At 42.0% G+C, this 12,179-nt stretch overlaps 1 protein-coding gene across 3 annotated transcripts in view; it reads left to right on the plus strand.

Moving 5' to 3' along the window:
- Positions 1-5,655: 5,655 nt before the first annotated feature.
- LOC122562198 overlaps positions 5,656-12,179 on the plus strand; it is a 20,498-nt gene continuing 13,974 nt past the window's right edge. Inside the window, exons 1-4 of one of the 3 annotated variants that reach the window (XM_043714868.1) lie at positions 5,656-6,979; positions 7,303-7,466; positions 8,236-8,301; positions 9,377-9,496. In XM_043714868.1, coding sequence (XP_043570803.1) covers positions 7,458-7,466; positions 8,236-8,301; positions 9,377-9,496 — 195 coding nt within the window. In that variant the 5' untranslated portion in view covers positions 5,656-6,979; positions 7,303-7,457. Of the gene's footprint in view, positions 7,467-8,235; positions 8,302-8,688; positions 8,835-9,376; positions 9,497-12,179 lie in introns of those variants that run through there. The other 2 variants (XM_043714867.1, XM_043714869.1) reach the window with 2 other exon arrangements.

Genomic DNA, 12,179 nt, shown 5'->3' on the forward strand with positions numbered 1-12,179 from the left:
ATCATCATCACCCTCATCTCCAAGAGGAATGGGCGAGGGAAGAAATTAGAAATTGCCGAACAATCTCACTGTTGAATGTAAACTACAAAATCCTGTCTAAGATCATCGCCAACTGGGTCAGGTCTGCTCTGGGATCAGTGATTCACCCTTAGCAAACCTGTGCTAAACCAGGGCAGAATGATCTCTGAGAACCTCAGATTAGTGTTACAATCATTTATGTGCAGGACAGGGGGGTGAATGTCTGCTTTATGAATCTGGGCCACAAGAAGGCCTTTAGCAGGATATCTTACACATACAGAGAGTCATACAGATGTACAACACGGAAACAGACCCTTTGGTCCAACTTGTCCATGCTGACCAGATATCTAAATTAATCTAGTCCTATTTGCTAGCACTTTTCCCATATCCCTCTAAACCCTTCCTATTCATATACTCATCCAGATGCCTTTTAAATGTTGTATTTGTCCCAGCCTCCACCACGTCCTCTGGAAGCTCTGCCTGAAAAGGTTGCTTCTTTGGTCCCTCTTTAAATCTTTCCCCTCTCGCCTAAACCTAGGCCCTCTAGTTTTGGACTCCCCACTCCGGGGAAAAGATCTTGTCAATTGACTATATTCATGCCCCTCATGATTTTGTAAACCTCTATAACATCACCCCTCAAGCCCAGGGATAACAACTCCAACCTATTCAGCCTCTCCCTGTACTCAAGCCTCCAACCCTGGCAACATCCTTGTAACTCTTGTCTGAAACCTTTCACTTTTCACAACATCCTTCTTGTAGGAGGGAGACCAGAATTCCAAAAGTGGCCTAACCAATGTCTTCTCCAAACGCAACATGACCTCCCAACTCCTGTACTCAATGGTCTGTCCAAAAAAGGAAAGCATACTTCTTCACTATCCTATCTGCCTATGACTCCACTTGCAAGGAAATATGAATCTGCACTCCAAGGTCTCTTTGTACAGCGACACTCCTCAGGACTTTAACATTAACTGTATATGTTCTGCCCTGAATTGCCTTTCCAAAATGCAGCACCTCACATTTATCTAAATTAAAATCCACCTGCCAATCCTTGGCCCATCTGATCAAGATCCTGTTGCACGCGGGAGGTAACCTTCTTCGCTGTCCACTACATGTGGGACGTGATTCCTAAAAAGGGCTATGGGGAGGGAATCTGCAATTGGATCCAACTGCTGTACAGTAACATTGTTAGTGTAGTCTCAATCAATGGATGGGAATCAGAGAGCTTCCTGATCAGATCTGGAGTCAGACTGGGCTCCCCACTCCCTCCTGCTTTGTTTGTATGTTGTATAGAGCCTTTTGCTGAGTCCATTAGAAAGGATGCAAGCCTGAGAGGGGTGACTACTCCAGGCAGCAGAGGCCTTCCTCTACATGGATGATGTCACTATTTTCTGCCTGGATCCACCATCACTGCGCAGATTCATCAGCATCTGTGGCCAGTTCAAACTGGCGTTGAGAACCAAGATAAATTGAGGCAGGAGCGAGGCCATGTTCTTTGGGAACTGGGCCAACCAATCCTTTATTCCCTTCACCATCAGGACCAATTACCTGAAGGTGCGAGGAATATGGTTTGGAGGGGCCAGGGCATGTGTCAAATGTTGGGAGGAGCACAAGGTAAAGCAGAAACCCGTCTTGGGAGCGTCGCTCCCTCTGTATTGCAGGTAAAAAAAATGCTGGTCATCAGGTGTGAGGTATGTTTTCTGTTTACCATGAAGGATTTTCTTTCTCAAACTCTTCCTTCACCTGAGGTCTGGTGGATCATGGGTTAAATCACCACCAGTCACTTATCTCAAATGAGAGCAGCCCCTATGGTCTGGTAAGACTATGGTGATACAACAACAACAACTTTCTCTGTTGTACATGGCGCAGGTCTGACCCATTCCCAAAAACTGCTGTTGCAATTACTCGAGCCTTCTTTGAGGTACAAGATGGACCCTGTCTGCAGGGACTCCATGTATAAAACTCTGGATAAGGGGGGATGACCATGCCCAGCTTCATCTTCATCCTGATGGCCACCTTTGTGTGCAGCCACATCAAGCTGTGGGTAGACCCCGGCACACAAATACCAAGTGTCATTACGTACTGAGGTTTTACCTGTCCCTGGTGCTGTGGAGGATGGGACTGGCCTTGTTGCTGCGGAACATTCCGAGTAGTTGGACCGTTCTGTATCACATGACCTTTGTGGAGAAATTTGCAACAAGAGGCACTTTTGACCACAAGTTCACCAGGAAATGGTCAGTAGGTAGCATCCCTGAGAGAAAAGGAGGGTGGATTCTGTTGCGTGGCTCCTTGAGCAGACTGTCAACGTTATTTGGCAAAATGCCTCATCACCAGAACTTTACAACAAACACCAAGACATTGCTTGGCTGGTGATGAAAAGGGGCCTACTTATGGGGCTATGTATGCTCAGTCTGTGCCACCGCACACTGCCCTTGAAGCAGCTGCAGGAGTGTTGAGACTGTCACACATCTCCTTCTGGAATGTGCCTTTGCAAAGGAAGTCTGGAGAGAGATGCAGTGGTTTTTTAATCGAGATTTGTAGCAGGCAGCTCTGTGACATGACTCTGTTCTGCGGGCAGTTCCCCAGGATACAAACTGAGATAAACGTTGCCTGAGGATCATCAACTCAGTGAAATATAATTTTTGACCTGCCCGAAACTTGTTGGTTTTCCAGACCAAGCAGTTGACTCTGATTGAATTTGCAGACTGGCACATTCCAAGTTCCAGGACTATGTGCTGAGGGACGCAGTAAAGCTTGGGGCAGCTGCTGCCAAGGTACAGTGGGGAAATACGACTGTCTGAGGCCTTTCTGCTGAAGTTAAATGGGTGTCCATTCACTTAATGATATGTAAATATTGTCTGGTTCAAGTAAGAGATGCCTTTGGTTATTTTGGATACAGTCAAATTCCAATGTTTGTTTATTTCCTTGATATGCTACTGTACAAAACCATCTGTGTTTGTAACTATGTATGTATAAAGATATTTTTTATGAATAAAGTGTATAGAGTCATAGAGAATTACAGCACGAAAACAGACCCTTTGATCCAACTCGTCCATACCAACCAGATATTCTAACTTAATCTAGTCACATTTGCCAGCATGTGGTCCATATCCCTCAAAATCCTCCCTATTCATATACCCATCCAGATGCCTTTTAAATACAGTAATTGTACCAGCCTCCACCACTTCCTTTGGCAGCTCAATCCATACACGCACCACGGTCTGTGTGTAAAAGTTGTCCCTTAGGTCCCTTTTATATTTTTCCCCTCTCACTCTAAACCTTTGCCCTCTAGTTCTGGACTCCCCCACCCCAGTGAAAAGACTGTGGCTATGGGTGGAGGTTTGCTCGCTGAGCTGGAAGGTTCATTTTCAGAAGTTTCGTCACCACACTAGGTAACATCTTCAGTGAGCTTCTGGACGAAACGCCTGAAAATGAATCTTCCAGCTCAGCGAGCAAACCTACATCAAGGACCTCAACCTGAGCTACAAAGCTTCTCAAAACCCACTAAGACTTTGTCTATTTACCCTATCCATGGCCCTTATGATTTTCTAAACCTCTATAAAGTCACCCCTCAGCCTCCAAAACTCCAGGGAAAACAACCCCAGCCTACAGCTCAATCCTCCAGCCCTATCAACATCCTTGTAAATCTTTTCTGAACCCTTTCAAGTTTCACAACATCCTTCCAATAGGAACTTGAAATAAAAATGTTAACAAATGCTGCCAGACCCGCAGCATTTGTTACTGCTTGTTTACAGGGAGAACATGTCTAACAAATACAGTATTGGCAGTTTGAGAGGAACTTTTAACAAAAATCAGTGACAATATTTGTTGACAACATTTGATGTACAGGTCTATATGGAATTTTATACCAATTTAAAGTCTAGCATGACACATTGTCCTTTCCAGTGATTAAGTAAAAGTGATTGTTTTTTGTCACTTCATTTCTTTTTCCACTACTGGGTTTAAGTCAGTCTGTAATCATTCAGTCTATTCCTGTATGACCTTTTTTAAACAATAGTAAATTAGCTGTGTGCTAGTCCCCTCATGAGAGAGGTTGGAAAATGACAGTGAAGACACTGCCATTTCTTCTCTTGCTTCCTTTAACATACTGGGATACATTTTGCCCAGGCCTAGGATTTATCCACTTTCACAGATATCAATTCCCTTAATACCCTTTAACATCTTACAGTGTTGATTTTATCTAATACTTACAGTCATACAGCACAGAAACAGACCTTTCGATTCACTTATCCATGCCAACCATTCATCCCAAACTGACCCACTCCCAATAGTCAGCATTTGGCCCAACTCCCTCTAAACCCTTCTTATTCATATACCCATGCAGATATGTGTTAAATTTGTAATTGTACCAGGCTCCAGCACCACACTCTGCAGAAAATTTACCTATAGGTCTTTTTAAAACCTTGCCTCTCTCACCTTAAATCTATGCCCTCTAGATTTGGACCCCCCCCCCAACCTGGGAAAAAGACGTTGGCGATTCACCCTATCCATGCCCCTCATGATTTTATAAGCCTCTAGAAAATCGCCCCTCAGTCTCCAACACTCCAGGAAATATAGCCCAGCCTATTCAGTCTCTCCCTATAACTCAAAAACTTCCAATCCCTGCAACATCCTTATAAATCTTTTCTACACCCTCTCAATTTTAGTTACATCTTTCCTAAGGAAGCGCAACCAGAATTGTATGCAGTATTCTAAAAGTGACCTCACCAATGTCCTGTACAGCCACAACATGACATCCCAACTACTGTACTCAACGGTCTGACCAATGAAAGCAAGCATACCAAACGCCTTCTTCACTATCCTGTTTACCTGCGACTCCACTTTCAAGGAGCTATGCACCTGCACCTCTAGGTCTCTTTGGCGACACTGCGCAGGCCCCTACCATTATCTGTATAAGTCCTGTCCTGGTTATACAACACCTCACGTTTGTCTAAACTCCATCTGCCGCTCCTCTTCCCATTGACCCATTGATCAAGGTCCCGTTGTCCTCTGAGATGACTTTCTTCACTGTCCACTACACCATGTAGTTTGATGTCCTCTGCAAACTTATGAACCACAACATTCTCTGTACACACCCGAAACATGTATGTAAATAAGGTGGAACCAGCACCTGTTCTTGCGGCACACTTTTGCTCACAAGCCTTCAGTCCTTAAAGCAACCTTCCACCACCCACTCTCTCTGTCTCCTATCTTCAAGCCAATTTTGTGTCCAGTTGGCCAACGTCCCCAGATCCCATGACCTTACTAACCAGTCTATCATGTGCAACCTAACCTCACACCCCACCTCCCTGCTGCAATGTCTGAATTCTGAAATTATTTTCACATGCAAATTACCGAACTGCCCTATAGGTTTCACATTTCACTGAGTTACTCTCTTGATTTTAATCCATTTATACTGAATCCCACTTGCCGATATTTTTCATGCTCTCCCTAGAACAACACAAGAACAGGCTCAAAGACAGAGATTGCTGGAAAAGCTCAGCAGGTCTGGCAGCATCTGTGGAGAGAAATCAGAGTTAATGTTTTGGGTTGGGTGACCCTTCCTCAGAACAGGGTATTGGGCCTATCATGTCTGTGCTGACTACTATGCCATTTTAAACTAATCCCATCTACCTGCACATGGTCCCTATCCCTCTATTCCCTGCTATTCATGTATCTGTCTCAATGCCTCTAAAACATTGCTATTGTATTTGCTTCTACTCCTTCCCTGGAAAAGTAAACTTGCCTCTCACATCTCTAAACTTTTCCCTTCTTAAACCTATGGCCCCTAATATTTGACATTTCCATCTTGGGAAAAATACTCTGATTACCCACCCTATCCACTCTACATACTTCTATCAGGTTGTCCCTCAGCTTCCGACATCCTAGCAAATACAATCCAAGTTTGTCGAACCTCTCCTTACAGCTTAAAACACTCCAATCCAGGCAACAGACTGGTAAACGTCCCTCTACTCTTTTTCACCCCTCCACTTTTAATACAGAGGTTTCCTGTAATATTGGGTCCCCAGCATTTGTTAGTAACTTTCGGGTTCTGTTTTCTGCTTAATTCTCTGTCAATCTCAGTGACACTCGGGGAGTTCTGGCTGTGAGCCCTTCCATGTTCTTTAAGCGCTCAGAATTGCTCTGACCTCTCCTGGTGTTCTCCTTGATTACCTCCCACCGATCTGGCACTGATTTACCGAGCGTAGTTTCTGGTTCACCTACATTTTAGTAAAACTAGCTCTTTCCTGATTGACAACTTCTATTCCTCCCGTTTTTCATCTTTGCCCTAAGTACCGTAATTCTAACTAAATTATGATCACTTCCACCAAAGTGCCCCTCAACTGAAATCCCTTTTAACCAAGTCAGTTTCACTCCCTAAAACTAAGCCTTGAATCTCCCTCCCCCTCAACTCCATGCTGGATTTAAGGAAGTTCTTCTGAATGAACTTGATTTTCATGTTATCCTCGTTGGAATTCAGACAGTTGAACTATTCCATTCCGTCCCTGTTTGTTCTCAGGAGACTTGCCGACGCATCCCCTCTACGACTTCCTCCAGGCTGCAGAAATGACAATGGCAACACAAACTCTCACAGTGAAGATACTGTATTGGTATTTGCACAGTTCATCTGTTCCCCTGCCGTGTCAATCTGCTGCCAACTGTGACTTTGTCGAACGCAAGTTGGCATCAATTTATTTCTAAGACGTTGTATTTTGTTCAAGTGAAATGATTTACTCGGAGTGAAGCGTAACACATTAATTTCAAAAGGCGGTAATTCTGCCATCAGAGCCAGTTTCTATTTGTCTCTCCCCGCCCCTTTTGTGGTTTCTGACTGGCGTCGCTAGAGGCGGGACGTTTTAGAGTTTCGTTTTCCTTGTTCTGACGGCTCTGTTTATGTTGCAATAAAAGAGAAAAGGTTTCGTTTTTGTACATATTATTCTTCAGCAGGACTATCACTGTGCAGGTTAATGATGATTCTGGTTATTAACTTAATTTTAAAACTTGGCTCTTTGTGATTGAAATGATTTGGAATTTTAGGGTCGTTTTCAAATTATTTTTTGTATTGCTCATTCTGTGTTCATGTCTCTGTTTTAGAGTCACAACAAAACCCCCAGTCTCGGCGAAGCGACAGTTACTTATCGGGGGATCTCTTGTTGAAATTATAGTGGCAACTTTATGAAACGTTGTAGCGTTTGAGGATTTTTTTAATATGAATATGTGAAGTCGTTACCTCTTGTTAGCGTCAGCCGAATGAATGTGGAGTTAATATTTTTCTTCTTTTGACAGTTGAAGCGAAGATTGACAAACAGGAGGCTGGAGGAACACAGCAAGCCAGGCAGCATCAGGAGGTGGAGAAGTCAAGGTTAGGGGTATAACCCTTCTTCAGGACTGGGGGCATTGACCTCAAGAGAGCCCTTCGAAGACAGTCTATTTGAAACAAAATGGCAGAGGTAAGGTTTCACTTTGGCACCATCATAAACAATAATTGCTATTCATTAATGAATGAAACAGCAAAAACCCAAGCCCTGCAAGTTTCTAAGAAAGGGGTGGATATTCAGTGATGTGATTTCCCACTAGAGATTTATGTTTGAGGAAAGAGCTGCCTCGTTCCTCATCGTCTAACAGCCTGGCAATATTCTGGTGAGTCGTGCAGTATGCCCCCCATGGTTCTGTATCCCGCAGATATGGTAAATAAAGTTGCCATAGTCTCAGGGGACCAAACAGCTGCTCTCTCATTAGAGAGCAATGACTGAGTTTAACCTGAAGGTCACCACACCTCACGCCAGGTAGAGAAGGTGGGACCTTTGTGCGAAACTTCATCTTCCTGCATCACAAACCAACCATCCAGCTAACCGAGCGAACTGACAGGCATGGCACCCAACACCGAGTGCAGTATGTGGTGAAATCAGGGATATATACAACTCTGGCAAAATTCCCTTCTTCCTTTGTTTTACTGCTTTGCAATTGGCGATGAAAATGGAGGAATGTTGGATTTTCCTGCAATTCCAATATAATTTTTCCTGTGTAAATTAACAATGGTTCCAATGTTAGTGAGACCTGGTAATGCCTTTTAAATATAACAATAAACCTGGGAGAATGACACAAAATTGATGAGCCAGCTAGCAGTGAAATCTGAGAGAGCTTTCAAGAAGTGTAAAGCCTGTGGACTAAGATATTTTTGGTATTTCTCACAATGATTATGTGACATTTTTACTCCAGAGAAATGATTACCAACCAGAAGACATTGACTGTTTTTTCTTTCAATACCAAAGTCAGTGCGAAGGAGTAAGTATAATTCAGTTCTTTGTCAATATAAATAACCATATTATTTATTCTATATATTGAAACTTGCATGGACCAGAAGCAAATACTTGATTATTAACATTTTGTTTTCATTATAATGGAAATGCTACGAGATCACATTTCATCCTTCAAAAAGACAGTGGTGGATCACTGCATTACTTTGTGATGATGTTACATTATGGTAGAAATGATCTTTAAATTAGTGTTTTACAATTGCAGAAGCTTACCGTACTTTATGAAAGGGTTTAAGTAGTTAACCACATAACATGGGTCTGAAGCTGCCCTTTGTTTAAAGTTCTTAGAGTCCCGCACTCTCTTTACAAAGGGATGTTGGGGGGTGAGTTTAACCTGAAGGTCCCTACACCACAGGTAAGGGGACAATGTTGAGAAGACAAGACCTTTAAAGTAAGCTCAACCTGTATGGGAATTGAACCAGCACCGTTGACTTCTCTCTGCATTGCAAACCAGCCATCCAGCTTACTGGAGCCCTTTAAAGAACCACTACAGACTTAGAGGTATATAGCCTCCTTCTCTAATGTACTATTCTGTGATTCCATAACTTCTGTTACTAGCGTGTTAAATTCCTTTCAATTTACATGAACCCTTTTTTCCTCCTTCAAACATTCATCCAATTGAAGGTGACTATTGAATATTTATTTGGCACACCTTTGACCAATGCATTTCAACTCCTAATCATTCATCTGTTTAAATATTTTCTAGAATTTGAAAGTTCAGTGATTGGAATTAATTAACCATGTACTTCCATGAATTTAAATAATCTATCTGCTTAGTAACTTAAAAGTTGTTTGTTATTCTATATATTTCTTCATTTCTGTACTTTATTATTCAATAATAATATTTATTCAGTGCATACAAGGCAATTAATGTGTACAAGGCAAAAAGATTGCCTGCTGATTTTGGAAACTGAAAAAATAAATGTGATTAAAGTTTATAAAATTTGTTCCATACAATTTCCTGTCTAGCACATATATGGTAGATTTCCTTATTGGTACTGTTTTAATGGTTAATTCATAAGCATCATAAATTGTTTTGACAGCAACAGTGCCGGTTTCTACATAGAGATAGCTGTAAGTTATCAGCAGATGTCTGCCTTGTGTGGCATAAACAAAAGAGGTGCACAAATAGCGACTGCCCCCAAAAACATTTGAATCAAGAGGTATGGCATGGTCTTGTTACTATTTTAAACAATTTATTGACCATTTGAACCTATGTTTTGAAGATTATAATGATGAAAGTGTAATCAATTGCTGTTTAAAAATATAATCTAATGCACTAAGATTCTTTGGAAAAGAAAGTCTTCCATCTGATCTCGTCTATCTGCAACTCCACACTGGTAAGGCTGACCCTTCACTCCCTCAGAGATATGTAGTTTAGGTGCATTGGTCAGGGAAAATGTTAAGTAATTGGGTCGGGAATGGGTCTGAGTGGGATACTCTTCAGCAGGTCGGTGTGGACTTGTTGGGCCAAATAGCCTATTTCCACACTGTAGGGATTCTTTCTGGTCTCCTTCCTATTGGAAGTTAAAAATCACACAACACCAGGTTATAGTCCAACAGGTTTATTTGGAAGCACTGGCTTTCAGAGTGCTGCTCCTTCATACAACCACCTTGTCAAAAGTATGAAAAGAAACATTTCCAAACACCTTCAGTTTCGAAAAGTCATACTGGTCTTGAAACATTAACTCAGTTTCTCTCTCTCCACAGAAACTGTCAGGCCACCTGAGTTTCCCCAACATTCTGTGTTTGCTTAGGAAGGCTTTCTGGTTTCAATTTATCTGTGTGTTTGCTGGGAAAGCACTTTTATTGCAGTTTGGACCTTGTGTGGTTTTCAGTTCACTGATACATTTATATGAAATAAATACCAGTTAACTGGAACTGCATTGTAATTCGAGTAAGTCACGGACTTTGTCATCGGCTGTCTGGAACGCTGTTGACACTTAATCACATTTGAACTTATGACGAAACAAAAGTTGAAATATTTCCTATTTTTGAAGCTAGTGGGAGAATCTACATTAAGGCTCACAATGTCTTATTGCTGAAGAAAGTATCCTGCAGATTAGTTTGGAAGTATTAGAAATGTAATGAGAACAAGGAACAGGGCCTCCACAGTTAAGAGAGAGGAAATGAAAATTTTACCTGTAATAGCAGCTGAAGTTGAGGGAAATTCTCCAGAGGACTGTGCCACATCAACCTGCAGATGTGGTCCCTGCAGAAAAAGTAACTTGCAATTTCTTATAAGAGAATTCTTCAGGTGGTAAGAAGTAAACCTGAATGCATACGTACTGTAAATAATTATAAACCACATTGTTAGGTCAGCCATATTTGCTTTGTTTAATTAGTTCTGTAATTTGTACAGTAGTTAGTTTTGTCTAAAAACATGAAATATTGTGCATAATTCTTTTGATTGAAAAGAAGTTTGCATTTCTTTTTAAATGTTAGGGGCCTGTAATTATATCATATCATAACATTATTCCTTTACCAGTCAGTAGTTTATGAACACCCCTTGACTGACTTCTCAATTGTCTAATGCACCTACTAGTGATGGCTGAAATCCAAACTGTAGCACTGCAGGAATTCTCGTCATGAATCTGTATCCCTCCATTCTATAACAGCATATATTAATATTATAGTAAAGTGAAACCATTTTATCTCTGATGATGTAACCAAATCTTTATTTTCTCCTTTTTCTTACCAAGACCGCTTGAGAATATTCTCTAGGATTTTGGTAGGATCTGTTTGCAAATAATGTAATGACATTGCAAAATCGAAAGAGATGAAGTATAATACTTTGGAGAACAGAGTATGACTAATTGTTACCATTCATTTACTGTTGGTGGCTCAAAAACCATCAGCTCCATCCCTCACAGCATGATGGGTGTACCTATACCACATAGAGTCATTGAGTCATAGAGATGTACAGCATGGAAACAGACCCTTCGGTCCAACCCGTCCACGCCGACCAGATATCCCAACCCAATCTAGTCCCACCTGCCAGCACCTGTGCAATATCCCTCCAAACCCTTCCTATTCAGATGTGTTGCTGGAAAAGCGCAGCAGGTCAGGCAGCATCTAGGGAACAGGAGAATCGACGTTTCGGGCATAAGCCCTTATGCCAGCAACACATTTTCAGCTCTGATCTCCAGCATCCGCAGACCTCACTTTCTCCTTCCTATTCATATACCCATCCAAATGCCTCTTAAATGTTGCAATTGTACTAGCCTCCACCACCTCCCCTGGCACCTCATTCCATACATGCACCACCCTCTGCATGAAAAAGTTGCCCCTTAGGTCTCTTTTATATCTTTCCCCTTCCACCCTAAACCTCTGCCATCTAGTTCCGGACACCCCCACCCCAGGGAAAAGACTTTGTCTATTTATCCTATCCATGCCCCTCATAATTTTGTATACCTCTATAAGGTCACCCCTCAGCCTCCGACGCTCCAGGGAAAACAGCCCTAGCCTATTCAACCTCTCCCTACAGCTCAAATCCTCCAACCCCGGCAACATCCTTGTAAATCTTTTCTGAATCCTTTCAAGTTTCACAATATCCTTTCGATAGGAAGGAGACCAGAATTGCACACAATATTCCAGCAGTGGCCTAAGCAATGTCCTGTACAGCTGCAACATGACCTCCCAACTCCTGTATTCAATACACTGACCAATAAAGGAAAGCATACCAAACACCTTCTTCACTATCCTATCTACCTGCAACTCCACTTTGAAGGTGCTATGAACCTGCACTCCAAGGTCTCTTTGTTCAGCAACACTCCCTAGGACCTTACCAATAAGTGTATAAGTCCTGCTAAGATTTGCTTTCCCAAAATGCAGCACCTCGCATTT

This window comes from Chiloscyllium plagiosum, chromosome 24 (assembly GCF_004010195.1).
Source record: "Chiloscyllium plagiosum isolate BGI_BamShark_2017 chromosome 24, ASM401019v2, whole genome shotgun sequence".
NCBI classification, from domain to species: Eukaryota; Metazoa; Chordata; class Chondrichthyes; order Orectolobiformes; family Hemiscylliidae; genus Chiloscyllium; species Chiloscyllium plagiosum.